Below are 12,790 nucleotides of genomic sequence, written 5' to 3' on the forward strand. Positions count from 1 at the left end.
GTTTTATATTTGCTTGCTGACAATTATTGGAAGGCCAGCTTAGGTTATTTACCCATTCTGCGTCTGCTTTACACTTAGTAAATTTTATAAAAGTTTAAAGAAAATATTTTAGTGCGGATTTTTAAATTATGGTTGCCGGAGCAAATGTATTGTTTTGTCCACTAGTTCGTTTGTTGCGTTTGAAGTTGAGAGATTTTGTGACTATTTGTCACGCTAAAGAATTCAGCAACGTACCCCAAGACGTTAACAGCTTGCAATCGGAATATTCCTCCCCCGAAACAAAAGCCATCGCCAGGAAAGGATTTGTGGTGACCCCTAACTTTATAAGCAAGACAGAAGAGCAAGCCTTGCTGCAGGAAATTGATACAAAATGGGGAAGACTCCGTTATCAACAGGGGCATTGGGATAATGTAGGTGTGTTTTTACATTTTATAAGGTTTTAACTAGCATTAGAAAAAATACCGCGCTAGTCTGAATCCTATACCACTTTTATTTTAAAGTTACGAACCGACTTGTCAAAAATAAAACTGCAAAAAGCAAATACATATGGGGTAATAAGTATAATAATAACAATACGTGGCCCACCTTAAGCCAAATGCTAACTTGTACCCTAACTTGAACAAAGTTAGCAATATAAAACCCCGGACGAAAATGAGGTGGGATTCTAGACCAGGGTCGAAAATATCCTTCTTGATTTGTAAATTGCAAATGTTGCATTTTAATTTTTGTTGTAGGTGTGAATATTGAATATTAAAACTTTTTTTGGCAGTAGATTTGGCTATACTATGATTAGTATTTTTTATGCAAGATAACCATTTAAAGCTATAATATTTTGGCCATAATGTTTGGTAGGCAATACAAAACTACCGGGAAATTGAAATTTCTTCTTGGTCTGAAGCCAACTTGGATGTTCTCGAACGAATCAAGTCACAAGCGTTTGCTCCAAACCAAGCTGTAAGAAACATAATCCACATCCTTGATTTGGCTGAGGATGGTTTTATAAAGCCACATGTTGATTCTGTCAAGGTGAACTTTATTTTTACAATTGTCTAAATAAATGGAATGGAATAATTCCAACTGGAATTTTATTTTTTTGCTGTATATTTTCATGTTTAACAAATTAACATATGTTGTCTAAATAACGATTTGTTTGAAAACCTTTGATTTAATATTTTTCGACAGTTTTGTGGGGACAGCATTGCAGGATTAAGCTTGCTTTCTTCTTCTGTGATGAAGTTTGTAGATGAAAGTAATCCGGAAAGTTGGTTTAAGCTACTGTTGCCAGCAAGATCATTATACGTCATGAAAGACAGGTTTGTTTAAAAACCAAGGCTCCACTTTCCCAATTGCATATCTTTAACTTGCATTATTTTTGCTAGCGTCCGTTACAAGTTCACACATGAAATAATGAAAACCGAAGATTCGTTTATAAATCAACAACATGTTCCAAAGACAAGAAGAATTTCTATTTTAACAAGAACTGTACCAGATGCAGCTGAAGACGACCCCAAGAGTATATTTAAAACCATTCCTATTCCATTGGATGAAGTGAGCTAAAAAGTATAAAGGAATAACTGTTCAAAAAATGAGTGGTTGCTGCACTCGTGTAACAACTGGATTCACTAAAAAGTATTTCTGCCTGAACAAAATACTATAAATGACAACTTGATGGACTCTGGCCAAAATACCAAAATCAATGTTAGAATAAAACACAGTTCGGAATGAGTAATACCGAACAGTCGTACTAGTGTCTGAATTGAAACAAGACCTGTCTAGAATCAGGCTTATACAATCGTTACCGTATCCCAAACTAACTTCATTACTGACTCTCCTGAAAATTTCAACCCTAACTCAATTTGTAAGTTGTAACCCCATCCATGAAAAGTCTTTATAATGTCAATGGTCTTAATACTATGATTTAATAGATTATTCTGCTGAACATATTGTAACTTTGCAGGTCTTCATGTGTTCCCAACTAAATATTTTGATTTTATCTCATATTTTTTTCTACTTGGTTCACTTAATGTTGTTGTGTTAAAACTGTGAATAAATTTATTTATATCTTTCTGAGTAAGTCACAGCGAGGTGTGTTATTCAGTTTTATTGCACAAGAACACAATTTAAAATACCAGGGTTCCTTCCAACACTTAAAACACACAAAAAATGCTTTCTTAAGCCTAATACCATGCTGAAAACGTGGCCATGGCATAAAAGTGAAGTGAGTTCTTGGACACCACATTAACATGACATTGTTAAAACTGTAACCCAATTAAGTTTAATAGGGAAGAATTTCAATGTTTGAAACTTGTTATTTTACACCTATGTTTGGTCGAATGAAACAGTGACAGTGTTGGTTCGAATTTTCCCTTTGCGGTTTACATTGAAATAAACAAAACGTACCAGAAATAACTTGATAACAACACTTTCAAAGAAAATCCTAAGAAAGCTGAAGGAAGGTAGTTTGTCTAAACAAAACAAAAATGCAAAATACTATTCAGAAGTAATAGGAACACCAGGAAAATAAATTCCACCACTTATAATCAAGAAATTAATTCTTGAAATAATGAAGCTATTTGAAAAAGATAACAAATCATGGTAGTTAGGCGTTGGCAACTTTGGAAAATATAATGGGATGTTTATTGAAAAAAATAAGTTTAATAATCCGTATATTAATTCACGATAGAACATTTCCGTCAGGGAACATTGTTAATGTTGACTGAAACAAAAAAAACAAAAAGCAATCAGAACATTGAAACAGAAAAAGCAATCAGCAATAACAGTTTTTAACATCAGAGAATCAACATTCATTCCAGGGCCACCGACAACAGTGCAAAAACACAATTAAGTCCAAAGAATCTACAGTAGACTGGCTATTTGAGGTTTTGTAAGCACCTTGAATGTCTTCTGAATATGCCAGATAACATATGCTTTTACAAAGGAAACCAAATTTGTATGTTGCTAAATTGGATTAATGAAAAAAACATAGCGATGCAATTTGCAATGTTTTGTGAAGATTTAATTTTATTCCAATAAACATAATCGTAATGCATAATAAATATTATTTCCTTGTTCTTTGAAATTTAATTTCAACAACCTCCTTTTGTCAACCTAGTAATATGGCAAATATAGGCAGCACAGGTCTAGCTTGCTGACAGCCAGAATGCACAGACTTGCATAATTAAATATCATCAGATTTGCCAACTCCTTTTTAACCACCCATAGCAGCAGACAACACCCGGGTATACAACACAGCAGGGGAAATTAGCTTAAATGTGCAACTTGGGGGGTGTTTAGGTAGCCCAACGAGTTTTTTTTAAGTTTACAATTGTTGATAACACAGCAATTTAAACTAATTTATGCCCCAATTACTAGAAGTATGGTTAATATGTTAAAACAGATCTTAGAAGTGTGATTATGTTAAAAGATCAGGTTTGCTGGCCTTCATTGTAATCCCCATGGAATGCTTAGGTGAAAAATGTTTTAGTGTCGCATAATTTTGTGGTTGTCTGAACTAGAAGTAGACTTGCCATTGACTGTAAAGCGCAAAAACCCAACAAAAACAAAACTTTTGAAGCATTCGAAAAATAAAAATGAGCTATAAAATGTTGTCTTCGTTTGCCGGAAGCAAAGAGACTTGATCTTCGGAATCGGACGCTTTGCCCGGATCTTTCTTGTGATTAAAACTACGCGCAGTCAATTGAGAAGTTTTAAAATGAGAGTTCAGCGAAGAGCTGGAGTCTTTCTTGGGGTCCCTGGTGGGAAGACCCCTGTACACATTCTGGAAATGCTTGGGGATAAACAGAGCTATCATCATTGCCAGGATGACAGCAAAAGCTCCGAATAGAAATGGAGGCCCTGGAACTACAATCTACATGAGATAAAAAATAATTAAAATAAGGCAAAATAAATGGATCTTGTTTTACGCATGTAGAAAACTAATTGTGAGTTAAATCAATCACACAAAATGCAAAGTTTATTTTGTATAGATTTTCATTGCATACATTTAAACAATGAAATAATGATGAAATAGTCAGGTTTTTCAAAGTAATCTCTAAGGTTGCTTACAGTGCTAAATGACTTGACTAAAGTGAACTTAAGTCATTTCGGGAAAATAACTGGACTTTATTTTTATATGAAGTGATTTGACTTGGAGTTGGGTTTAATAATGACTTGACTGGTATTTCACATTTGGGCTACTCATGACTTTGGACTAGTACTTTGACTTAAAATTTTTGAAAAAAAATCAACTTGCCCTCATTCACAAAAAAATGACATGACTGGGACTTTAGTGATTTTAAAATGACTTGATAATAACACAGGCTGCTTATCAGATGGCACTGTGTAACGACAATCAGAACCTAATGAAGTCACCGACTGCGTTGTTTTCCTTGTCTAATACTACTTTGTTGAATTACATTCTGTTTGGACATCCTGATTTAATTTGCTCTGAATCTCTCATTTTATTTAACGCTGTACATGACTTTTTGTTAGCTTCTCGTAGATTTTGATACAATTTCTTTCCAGTGTCCAGTATTAATTTATTACGTGTTGTTCCTTAAAATTGTTTGTTACTCGCTGTAATTGGTGTCGCGACAAAAGGTTTTCTTCAGTCGTAAGACTGCCACCTGATTGTCGTTAAATCAATAAAAAAAAAAACCTAATGAAATATGATTGTACAAATGCTTATCAAGCTTTTACAAAAATTTGTCACCAAACAGATTTCAAGTAAAACAGAAGCTTAAAACTTTGCTTGCCTCATTTACAGACAAGAGGTTATCAGCCGTCGATTTGTTTCCCGTCACAGGAGGTGGGTTGGTTTCTTCCTTGTCGAGTTTAACGTTGAAAATATGGAATGTGATTCCAAACAAGGCTGGTCCCAGCCCATTGCAAAGACCCCTTATTCCGGTCACCATTCCTTGCACAACACCTGGAAAAACAATTATGATAGAAGTCCCTTCTCGGAACAAGGGTTTTTTCTATTTAAAACTGATTATGTTGTACTGGGTTCTGAAATGAAATTTTGGTTTAAAAACAATAAGTTCTCTCAAGATGCATTTGCATTTTTTTATAAAGTTTTTTTTTTTAAATAAAAATGATCTACACTTTATTTTTAAATAAGGTCAGTAGTTTACCTTGTTGGTCCCGACTGGAAAGTTTCGATACTAAGGCATTGAGAGAAGGGTAGTTTATACTGGATAAGGCGGCTAGTAGACCTGCAAGCCACATCGTCCTGAGAAGACAATAATATATTATTTGAAAAACTTCTGTAAGTTCCAACCTAGTGGTTTTCAAAAACCACTAGAAGAGGTAGTTATAAGGTGTCTGCTCAACATCTTTTATATTCATCAACTGATAACTATGGCGACTATTTTTTTGACCTAAAAATATTGTTTTTCATGAAGTACTGCATTAGTGTCTTGCCTTTGTCTATCACCTGATGTTTTACTGACAGACTGAGAAGAAAAAAAAACAACCAGTGAACTGTTAACAATAAAAACAATTTTGACCACCTTATTTTTGGTTTTACATTTTTCCAATTAAGCCTAAAAATAAGTGCTGTTAGATGGATCAAATAAAAAGAGGGTATTTAGATGGATATAGATTTAGAGGCAAAAATCTGATAAATTTACATTTTAACCAAAAAATAGCACTTAATTGGGACAATGACTAATAAAATTTAAAATTCAACTCATTAATTTACAGAAAACCATATTTTTTGTAAGTGGATTTAAAAAAACAAGACTTAAAGTTAAGTGATATTTGATGGATAAAGATTTTGGCTTACAAAATGTGATATATTTACAGTTTAATTAAACAGAAAGCATTTGGTAGCGACTAAAAAAATAACAAATTCAAGTTGTTAATCTCGACACAACGAATGTGGCAAATTTAACTAATATTTTTCTTTGGAAACTGAAATCATATTCATGTTGAAAGGCAGCAAAGTGTCAATGAAATATAGTAACCCCACATGGTATTTTACAAGTCATGATGTTCATAGGTCAATCATTTGCCAACATAAGGGAGTTATCTCTTGTCTGTGCCACTCTGTGTGTGTTAGTGTGGCCAATGTGCACACAGCACACGTCACAATGCACAAACAAACACATAAAAGAAACGAGTTTGGTTTAGGTCGTCAACACATGTTATAACTTGAAACTTTGAAAAAATTGTTATGTTAGGACTTGAAAACACAAAAAACATCAATTTGACTCAAAACTAAATTAGGATTTCTTGCTTAACGGGTTAACATAACAGTTGAGTTGGTTACAAATACAGTTACACTATTCTTAGTTATTGATCGGTTTAATTATACTGTAAGTTATTTTTTAAATACCCTGCCTTTGACTTAAGACTTGAACTTAACTTGCTTCACAAATGGCTTAACTGGGAATTATAAGTAATTTAAAAATGACTTTTACAAAGACTGGCGGTTTACAAGACTGGCGGTCTCTTCAAATTTCTCATTTGTCACCAAAGCCAAACGATAAAAAACAAACTACAACTTTCCTACTCACCATTCCATTTTTCCGAAGCCAAAGCATAAAAGTTGTCCAATTTGTGCGGTCAGCCCGATCAGAATTGTGTTCCTGTTTCCTACTGCTTGAAATAGTAGGGTTAGAATGGCCGTTTGCGCCACTATGGAAAGTATACCGACCACTGCAATGTAGGTGGCCACTTTTTCATCACCAAAACCGATTACCTAAAAATGTAAAACGAAAAATAATGAAATTATACTGCTGTCATGCTTGCACAGATCTAAGCCATAGCTTTGAAATAACAATATTTAAACTTGGAATGCTAGGGGGATGATATCCCATACTTGGTTTTTACGACAGTATCCGATATTTTTCACCATGATTGTTTGATTGGTACTTTCTAAAAAAAAACTTTTTTTTAGAAAACACAAGAGTTTTATGCCAAATAAAGACTGTAATGTTTAAATTATCTAAATCATGTCAGCAACCATCAGTCCTAGGTTCGCTATTGCAGACAGAGAAAAAAGGCTGTTTCACAGCAGCAAACAATGATATTAATATAAAAAAGCAAATTTTAAAATTTTATTATAGATGATGTGAATTTAAACAAAATCAGGGCATAGGTTATTACCTACTGGTACGTGTTTTATCAATCTGTATAAGTTTTACCAATTTAAGGGCCAAATTAGTTGGACAATTAAATCACTTGAACATCACACAAAACAGCCAAGGGTGTTATTATGAAGTCATTTGTCATCGGCCATTAGTGCCAATTTTCTTAAACCCTTACCAGCAACAGCTGTTTTTGTTTACTGTTACAGGCGACGGTACCCACAATTTAACAATGGAAGGAAATCAGTATATGCGTCAGCTTAGCTTAGGTATATAATGCTAGCTCGTGCGATTTACCACATGCATAAAATGATATTGGCTTTTAACGATCAGAACATTTATCTAAATCTTGGATCAATTGAGTTAAAAACACAATACCTAAATACTTGACAATTAAACAGCCCACCATTAGTAAATGATTCCTTAAATGTAGCTCTTGTTCAGTTTTGCAAACAGTAGGTGTATAATATATATTAAGAAAACTAACAGTGGGTGTTTTATAGCCTAAAGACCAATCACACAATTATTATGCTTCCTTTCAAACATAATTGCTGTGTTAGTGTTGTTATATGTTTAGCACAGCTGAATTGGAAAAATGTAACGTTAGGATCTAGCCAAGCATGATACGAGACTGGTTTAGTTAATGTATACAAAAATAGACATAGGAAATGTATTATTGTCCGTACTATTACATAACCACCATTTATAAATAAATATATGCAGCACTAGTTGTTCTACACATCTATCAAACAATGAAGCCCAAACCTAAAAAAAATATTATTTCCTGCTTAAAAGTTGTTTAAAGTTTTTACTGGGGCACAAGACTTAAATACCTTTCAACGTATTTTTCTACTAGTGACAAGAAATGTTTTTTTACTTACGTGACGAAGGTAGACGAAGATGCAGGAATATTCTCCTGCTTCTGGAAGATAGGAGAGGAACACAGTGACACAAAGGAGCAAGAGGGTATCCTCCTGGCCAAGTTTCTTGAGAGCCTGCGGAAAAAGCAAAGCAAAATTATTACTTCAATAAAAAAGGTCTTTGCAACAAACTAATTTTAGAATTTTTGTGGAGTTTTTTGTTAATTTAGGAATGTTATTAAGAGGGCTTAGATCTGGTTTACTTCCTTTAGTTTTTCATATATTAATTGGTCACAGTTGAGGCCTTTGATAGGTTGCAAATATTTTCTTTAAAACGTCTTTTTTTTTTATTTTTTAATGGGTAAAGGGGCTGAGATGAATTGTATATAGTTCTTTCAAGGAGGAAAAGTGCTAAATCACAGTTGTTGAAATTGTGTGTGCATGTTTCATTGAATAATGATATGATACTGTAGATCCCCTTCAATGTGAGGTTGCTTGTACTAACAGAATGTAGCAAGCATTGGGGTGTGGTTGTTACTCAACTCACTCCTCTCTGAGTCTATGTAGTTCAGTTAGTGGAGTGACGGGCCGACTACTTTCGTTGTACTAGTTTTTTCAATAGTTATTTTATATTTTTTATAATGGTGAAGGGTTAAATGGAAAAAACATTGAGCTGTTTTTCTCATTTTAGTTTAACAGCTTATTTCGGATTTTAAATTTAATTCTGTTTTTTTTCTTAAAAAAAATAATTGATATGTTTTTTTTTCTTAAAAAAACTACTAGATATTAATTTACATGGGTATGTGTGTATGTCAAAGTAGGTTATTTATTAAGTTATCTGACTGAATATATAAGTTTTATTTAAACAAATTCAATTATTTATGTTGTAATTTTTATTTGTTTCATATGTGAATATTTTTTTTTTTAAATATTATAAAATCCCACACTGAAGTGGGTGGCATTTTGTGAAATTTTAAACAATTCTTTATTATTTTGTTCAATATGGTCAATTCAACATGGCGAATATAATTTTTTAAATTGTAATTTTTCCCGCAATGCATATGTACTGCTCGCATTAATAACGGGAAGGAAGTACAGTCATTATATTAGCTGATCTGCAAACAATGGCTGTCAATGAGGAACATTTTTCAAAACGTGGGCCAAATCAAATAGGATTTCTTTAAATTGCCTAAAAAGAGCATTAAGTGCTAAAAAAGAGCAACACTTTTTGTTGTTTGTTTTTTAAACATTTTTCTGCATAAAATTGAATATAATCTTAAAGAAAACAAAAAATTGGTTTAAAACATCTACCAGTTGATTATTAACGCGTCCAAAACTACCTGTACTTTTAAATTTCCACTTGAGGACAAGACTATTGAGAGAAAAAAGGTAAGGTTTTTTTACTTGATTAGTAAAATGTAAAAAAAGCAGTACTTTACAAAAAAAGTAGGTATCATTTTGAACGCAGAAATCACAGAAGAGAGTTAAGGTTAAAAGGTATAACTTGAAATACACTTACAGAAAATAACTAGTGTTAAGTTGTTGCTAAATCATCTCAAATGTCAAAACCTACAGAACACAAATAAGTTATAAAGCTGTTATTTTGAAATAACTTACAGCAAAAGGGTCTGCATGCTCCCAAGACAGGGGTCCCATTTTGGGGCTGGGTAGCGACTCAGGAACAGCAACCAGAATGAAGCACACATCCAGGGCAGCTATGGCAGTTGCAAGGATGACAACTGCTCCGGGCCCGTAGACGTGGTTGATGTAAGCTCCGATTGCCGGGCTCGTAACCAAACTGGCGGCAAAAGTGGCAGAAACCTGCCAGAAAATGACACATGTTTGATAAAGGCTTTTCAGTTTGTGTCGCAAAAGATTTTGAGCTATATTTAGGTGTTAGGTTTCACTGTCTGTGTTGTACTGGTTTTCTCTATCTAGGTTTAAAAGTTTGCCTTAGTAGGCAAAGTAACCACTAATGACTAAAACACTTGTTTCATCTCACAAAGACAAAATGATCTGCTGTAAAAGTAATAGCTGATTTATTTTGTTGCGAAGATAAGGCCTTTTACTTATTCGATAAAAATTGGTGTTTGAAAAACCACCTTGAAACCAATTAGAAAACAATATGGCAGTTGGCCAAATTACATTGTAATCAATACGTTTTCTAAAATTAGGCCACATTTATAATCAGTAGCCAGCTAAAATTAGCAAGCCTACTGAACAAAATATTGATTAGAACAGCTAATAAGTGTGTACACAAATTTGTAAAACAATCAGTTTTTAAGTTTGATAAAAACATGTTAAAGTGAGTAAAAAACATGATAGTGATTAAATAAATTCTGCAATCTAAAAGTTTCAACATTATTACACATATCTGCCTCTGTAAACAACATTTCTATTCTTTTTTGATGCTTTAGCAATCTTTTTATCCACTAGATAATGGTGTGCAAAAGCAAATCAAGAAAAACTTTAGAAGCGACATTTATGTTTTTCTTTTATTGCATTTTAGCATTAGAAGTACTACTTACAAGTCCGTAAGCTGTGCTTCTATTTGCTTCATCTGTAATGTCGGCCACATACGCGAACACAATTGAAAAGGTGACTGCAAAAGCTCCTGATATGGATATCATAGCAAAGAACCACCTGAATTTAAAAATCTTAACTCAAAATTTCAGTTGAGTTTTAGTCATTACACATCATACATTTGAAACACAAGGATATACAAATTAAACAAAATACCTGAGATACATACCACTAAAAAACAAACCACTGGTTTACATTAGGACACAGTGAGCTCCAACAGGGCTTACAAATTTCATGTTAGAGGTTAAAGGACTTGGCGTGACATTCTTATTATCTATAGTTTATATTTATTGCATCTGTGGTGTCTCCAGTAATAGGTTATAATTGACATCAGATGTAAGTAAAACTTACCATGGACTAATTAACATGAGTGGTATGGGACAACAGGTAAATAAAACAGTGACAAGAAGAAATGACTTGCGACCCCACACATCAGATAGCGCCCCCAAAAGTGGGGCACTCAAGAAGGAAAGAATACCCTGAAAAAACAAATGAGGGTATGAATGAAACACTAGAGAAACACTTTGGCCATAGGTCTGATACTGTTGAGTTTGACATATGTTATAGTATCAATATTATTATAATTTTACACAGAACTAGAAGTATATAAGTATTGCACAATCACCTTGATTCCTTGAATTAATCCATTGATAAGAAAAGTTTGCTCTTGAAAAGTATCTCGTAACACCTGAGCAAAAACAAGATATTAATTTATTAGAAATACAACACAGTTCATTACAAAAACTAAACAGTAAAATTCATATTGTTAAAAAATAAAAAAATTTTACTATTAAATGCTTACTCTCACAGATAAACTTTTAATTATGTAGATTTTACTACAACTATTCTTAACACATTAAATTTTAATTTTGGATACAGTTAACAAAGTGAAAACAATTGACTTACATCCATCATAGGAGTCGTGAGCAAACCCCAAGCAAAGAACTCGAGAAATATGACGATAACCGCATGATACACACTCGGTTTGCCAAATCCAGGCATCTGAAAAAAATACTTTTGTTGTGAATAAATCAAGTTAAATAATTTCAACAATATAGCTTAATAATAAATGTCAAAGCCAAAATGGCTGAGTAAACTTGACATCATTTTAATAAAGATGTTTCAATACGCATTTGTATGTATCATCATCAGTTAATGATACAATAGAGTATTAAAACGTCTTCATCAAGATGAGTTTACTCAATCTCTTTTGCTTTGTAACTTCATTATATATTGAGGTACATTACAGATCTGTGCATAGTGTACCTAAACAATGTAAACTGCACAAACCAACTTAAAAACCCTACAGGTCGAGCAAAAAGCTGCAGTGTACAAAATGTGGGCCTGTTACATCAAATTTATTACCGGATCTTTCATTTTTTGCTTCGTCTTAGTAATAGAATCGTGTCTGTACACAACAATTGTATCCGTTGAGTTTTGTCGCTTATAGTTCTTCATGCCACAAAATATGGAGAAAGGTTAAACATGATGGGACTGGTCCAACATTTTAAGAGGAGACATCAAGTTCATAACAGCCACACACAACATCATTTACCCTACTTTTAAAGTTAGCTACAAACATTCAAGTGAGAATTTAAAAGAAACATTGTTGCAATTGTTTGGTTGACGGCGTTTGGTTCTAAATGGGAAACGTTAGGATGCAAAAATCACTGAATAACATCACAACTGAATAAACACCTTATTCAACCATTTTTAATTTAAAATTTTGTAATTAGTAATATGAAAAAGCTATAAAGGTGGAATAGCATGTTGAATATTTTTCATTAACACAGGGTGTAGTTTTGATCTTAAAGCCATCTGAAACCAGATTGGAAAGTTTTAAAATTTGCTTAACCTCGAAATGTCAATAAAACGTACAAAACTTTTGAAAACAATAGGGCTGGTCTAGAATCTTACTAAAACGTTTCAATTATTAAATCGCTGCACATTATTTGGGTTGGGGTGCAGGTTAGCGTTTGAGTTAAGGTGGGTCAAGTATTATTATATTTATTCCCCCAGTTTTCAATTTTGGTGACTGACTGATTTCCTAACTGTATTTTGCAAAACAAGGTCGTATGATTGTGGAAAAGAGACTAAAAATCTAACAGGCAAAATTTCAGTTGTTTATAGGACGCTGGTCTGGAATCCTACCACAATTATTAAATCAACGCACAGTACTTGGAATAGGATGCGAGTTTGGATGAGGGTGGGTCAAGTATTATTATATTCCTTTTTAATTAATATTACTTGACCCAA

General features: G+C 33.2%; 2 protein-coding genes across 3 annotated transcripts; one reads left to right on the forward strand and one right to left on the reverse strand.

The window, feature by feature from the left end:
• The first annotated feature begins 108 nt into the window (after positions 1-108).
• LOC146163238 (RNA demethylase ALKBH7, mitochondrial-like) lies at positions 109-2,294 on the forward strand. Its single transcript, XM_083382817.1, has 4 exons — positions 109-410; positions 853-1,026; positions 1,183-1,313; positions 1,380-2,294. The coding sequence occupies exons 1-4, from the start codon at positions 129-131 to the stop codon at positions 1,555-1,557; spliced, it is 765 nt and encodes a 254-aa protein (XP_083238943.1). The 5' UTR covers positions 109-128; the 3' UTR covers positions 1,558-2,294.
• LOC146163239 (solute carrier family 71 member 1-like) lies at positions 2,093-12,102 on the reverse strand. 2 transcript variants are annotated; one of them, XM_083382816.1, is made up of 11 exons: positions 11,900-12,102; positions 11,441-11,536; positions 11,160-11,222; positions 10,886-11,013; positions 10,480-10,594; positions 9,569-9,772; positions 7,973-8,086; positions 6,519-6,703; positions 5,133-5,230; positions 4,764-4,927; positions 2,093-3,868 (listed from the first exon to the last, which is right to left on the reverse strand). In XM_083382816.1, exons 1-11 carry the CDS (start codon positions 11,990-11,992, stop codon positions 3,596-3,598), a joined length of 1,533 nt encoding a protein of 510 aa, XP_083238942.1. In that variant the 5' UTR covers positions 11,993-12,102; the 3' UTR covers positions 2,093-3,595. The 2 variants fall into 2 exon arrangements, with proteins under 2 accessions (XP_083238942.1, XP_083238941.1); XM_083382815.1 differs by having other exon boundaries at positions 4,755-4,927.
• Positions 12,103-12,790: the final 688 nt, after the last annotated feature.

Source organism: Ascidiella aspersa, chromosome 2 (assembly GCF_963924565.1).
Source record: "Ascidiella aspersa chromosome 2, kaAscAspe10.2, whole genome shotgun sequence".
Classification (NCBI taxonomy): Eukaryota; Metazoa; Chordata; class Ascidiacea; order Phlebobranchia; family Ascidiidae; genus Ascidiella; species Ascidiella aspersa.

Coding starts and splice junctions, on each gene's coding strand:
- LOC146163238 (XM_083382817.1), top strand. CDS start 129: ATGGTTGCCGGAGCAAATGTATTGTTTTGTCCACTAGTTCGTTTGTTG. Junction 1,027..1,182: donor CACATGTTGATTCTGTCAAG/GTGAACTTTATT, acceptor ATTTTTCGACAG/TTTTGTGGGGACAGCATTGC. Junction 1,314..1,379: donor TTATACGTCATGAAAGACAG/GTTTGTTTAAAA, acceptor TATTTTTGCTAG/CGTCCGTTACAAGTTCACAC.
- LOC146163239 (XM_083382815.1), bottom strand. CDS start 11,992: ATGAAGAACTATAAGCGACAAAACTCAACGGATACAATTGTTGTGTAC. Junction 11,223..11,440: donor TCACGACTCCTATGATGGAT/GTAAGTCAATTG, acceptor GTTTTTGCTCAG/GTGTTACGAGATACTTTTCA. Junction 9,773..10,479: donor GAAGCACAGCTTACGGACTT/GTAAGTAGTACT, acceptor ATTTTCTGGCAG/GTTTCTGCCACTTTTGCCGC.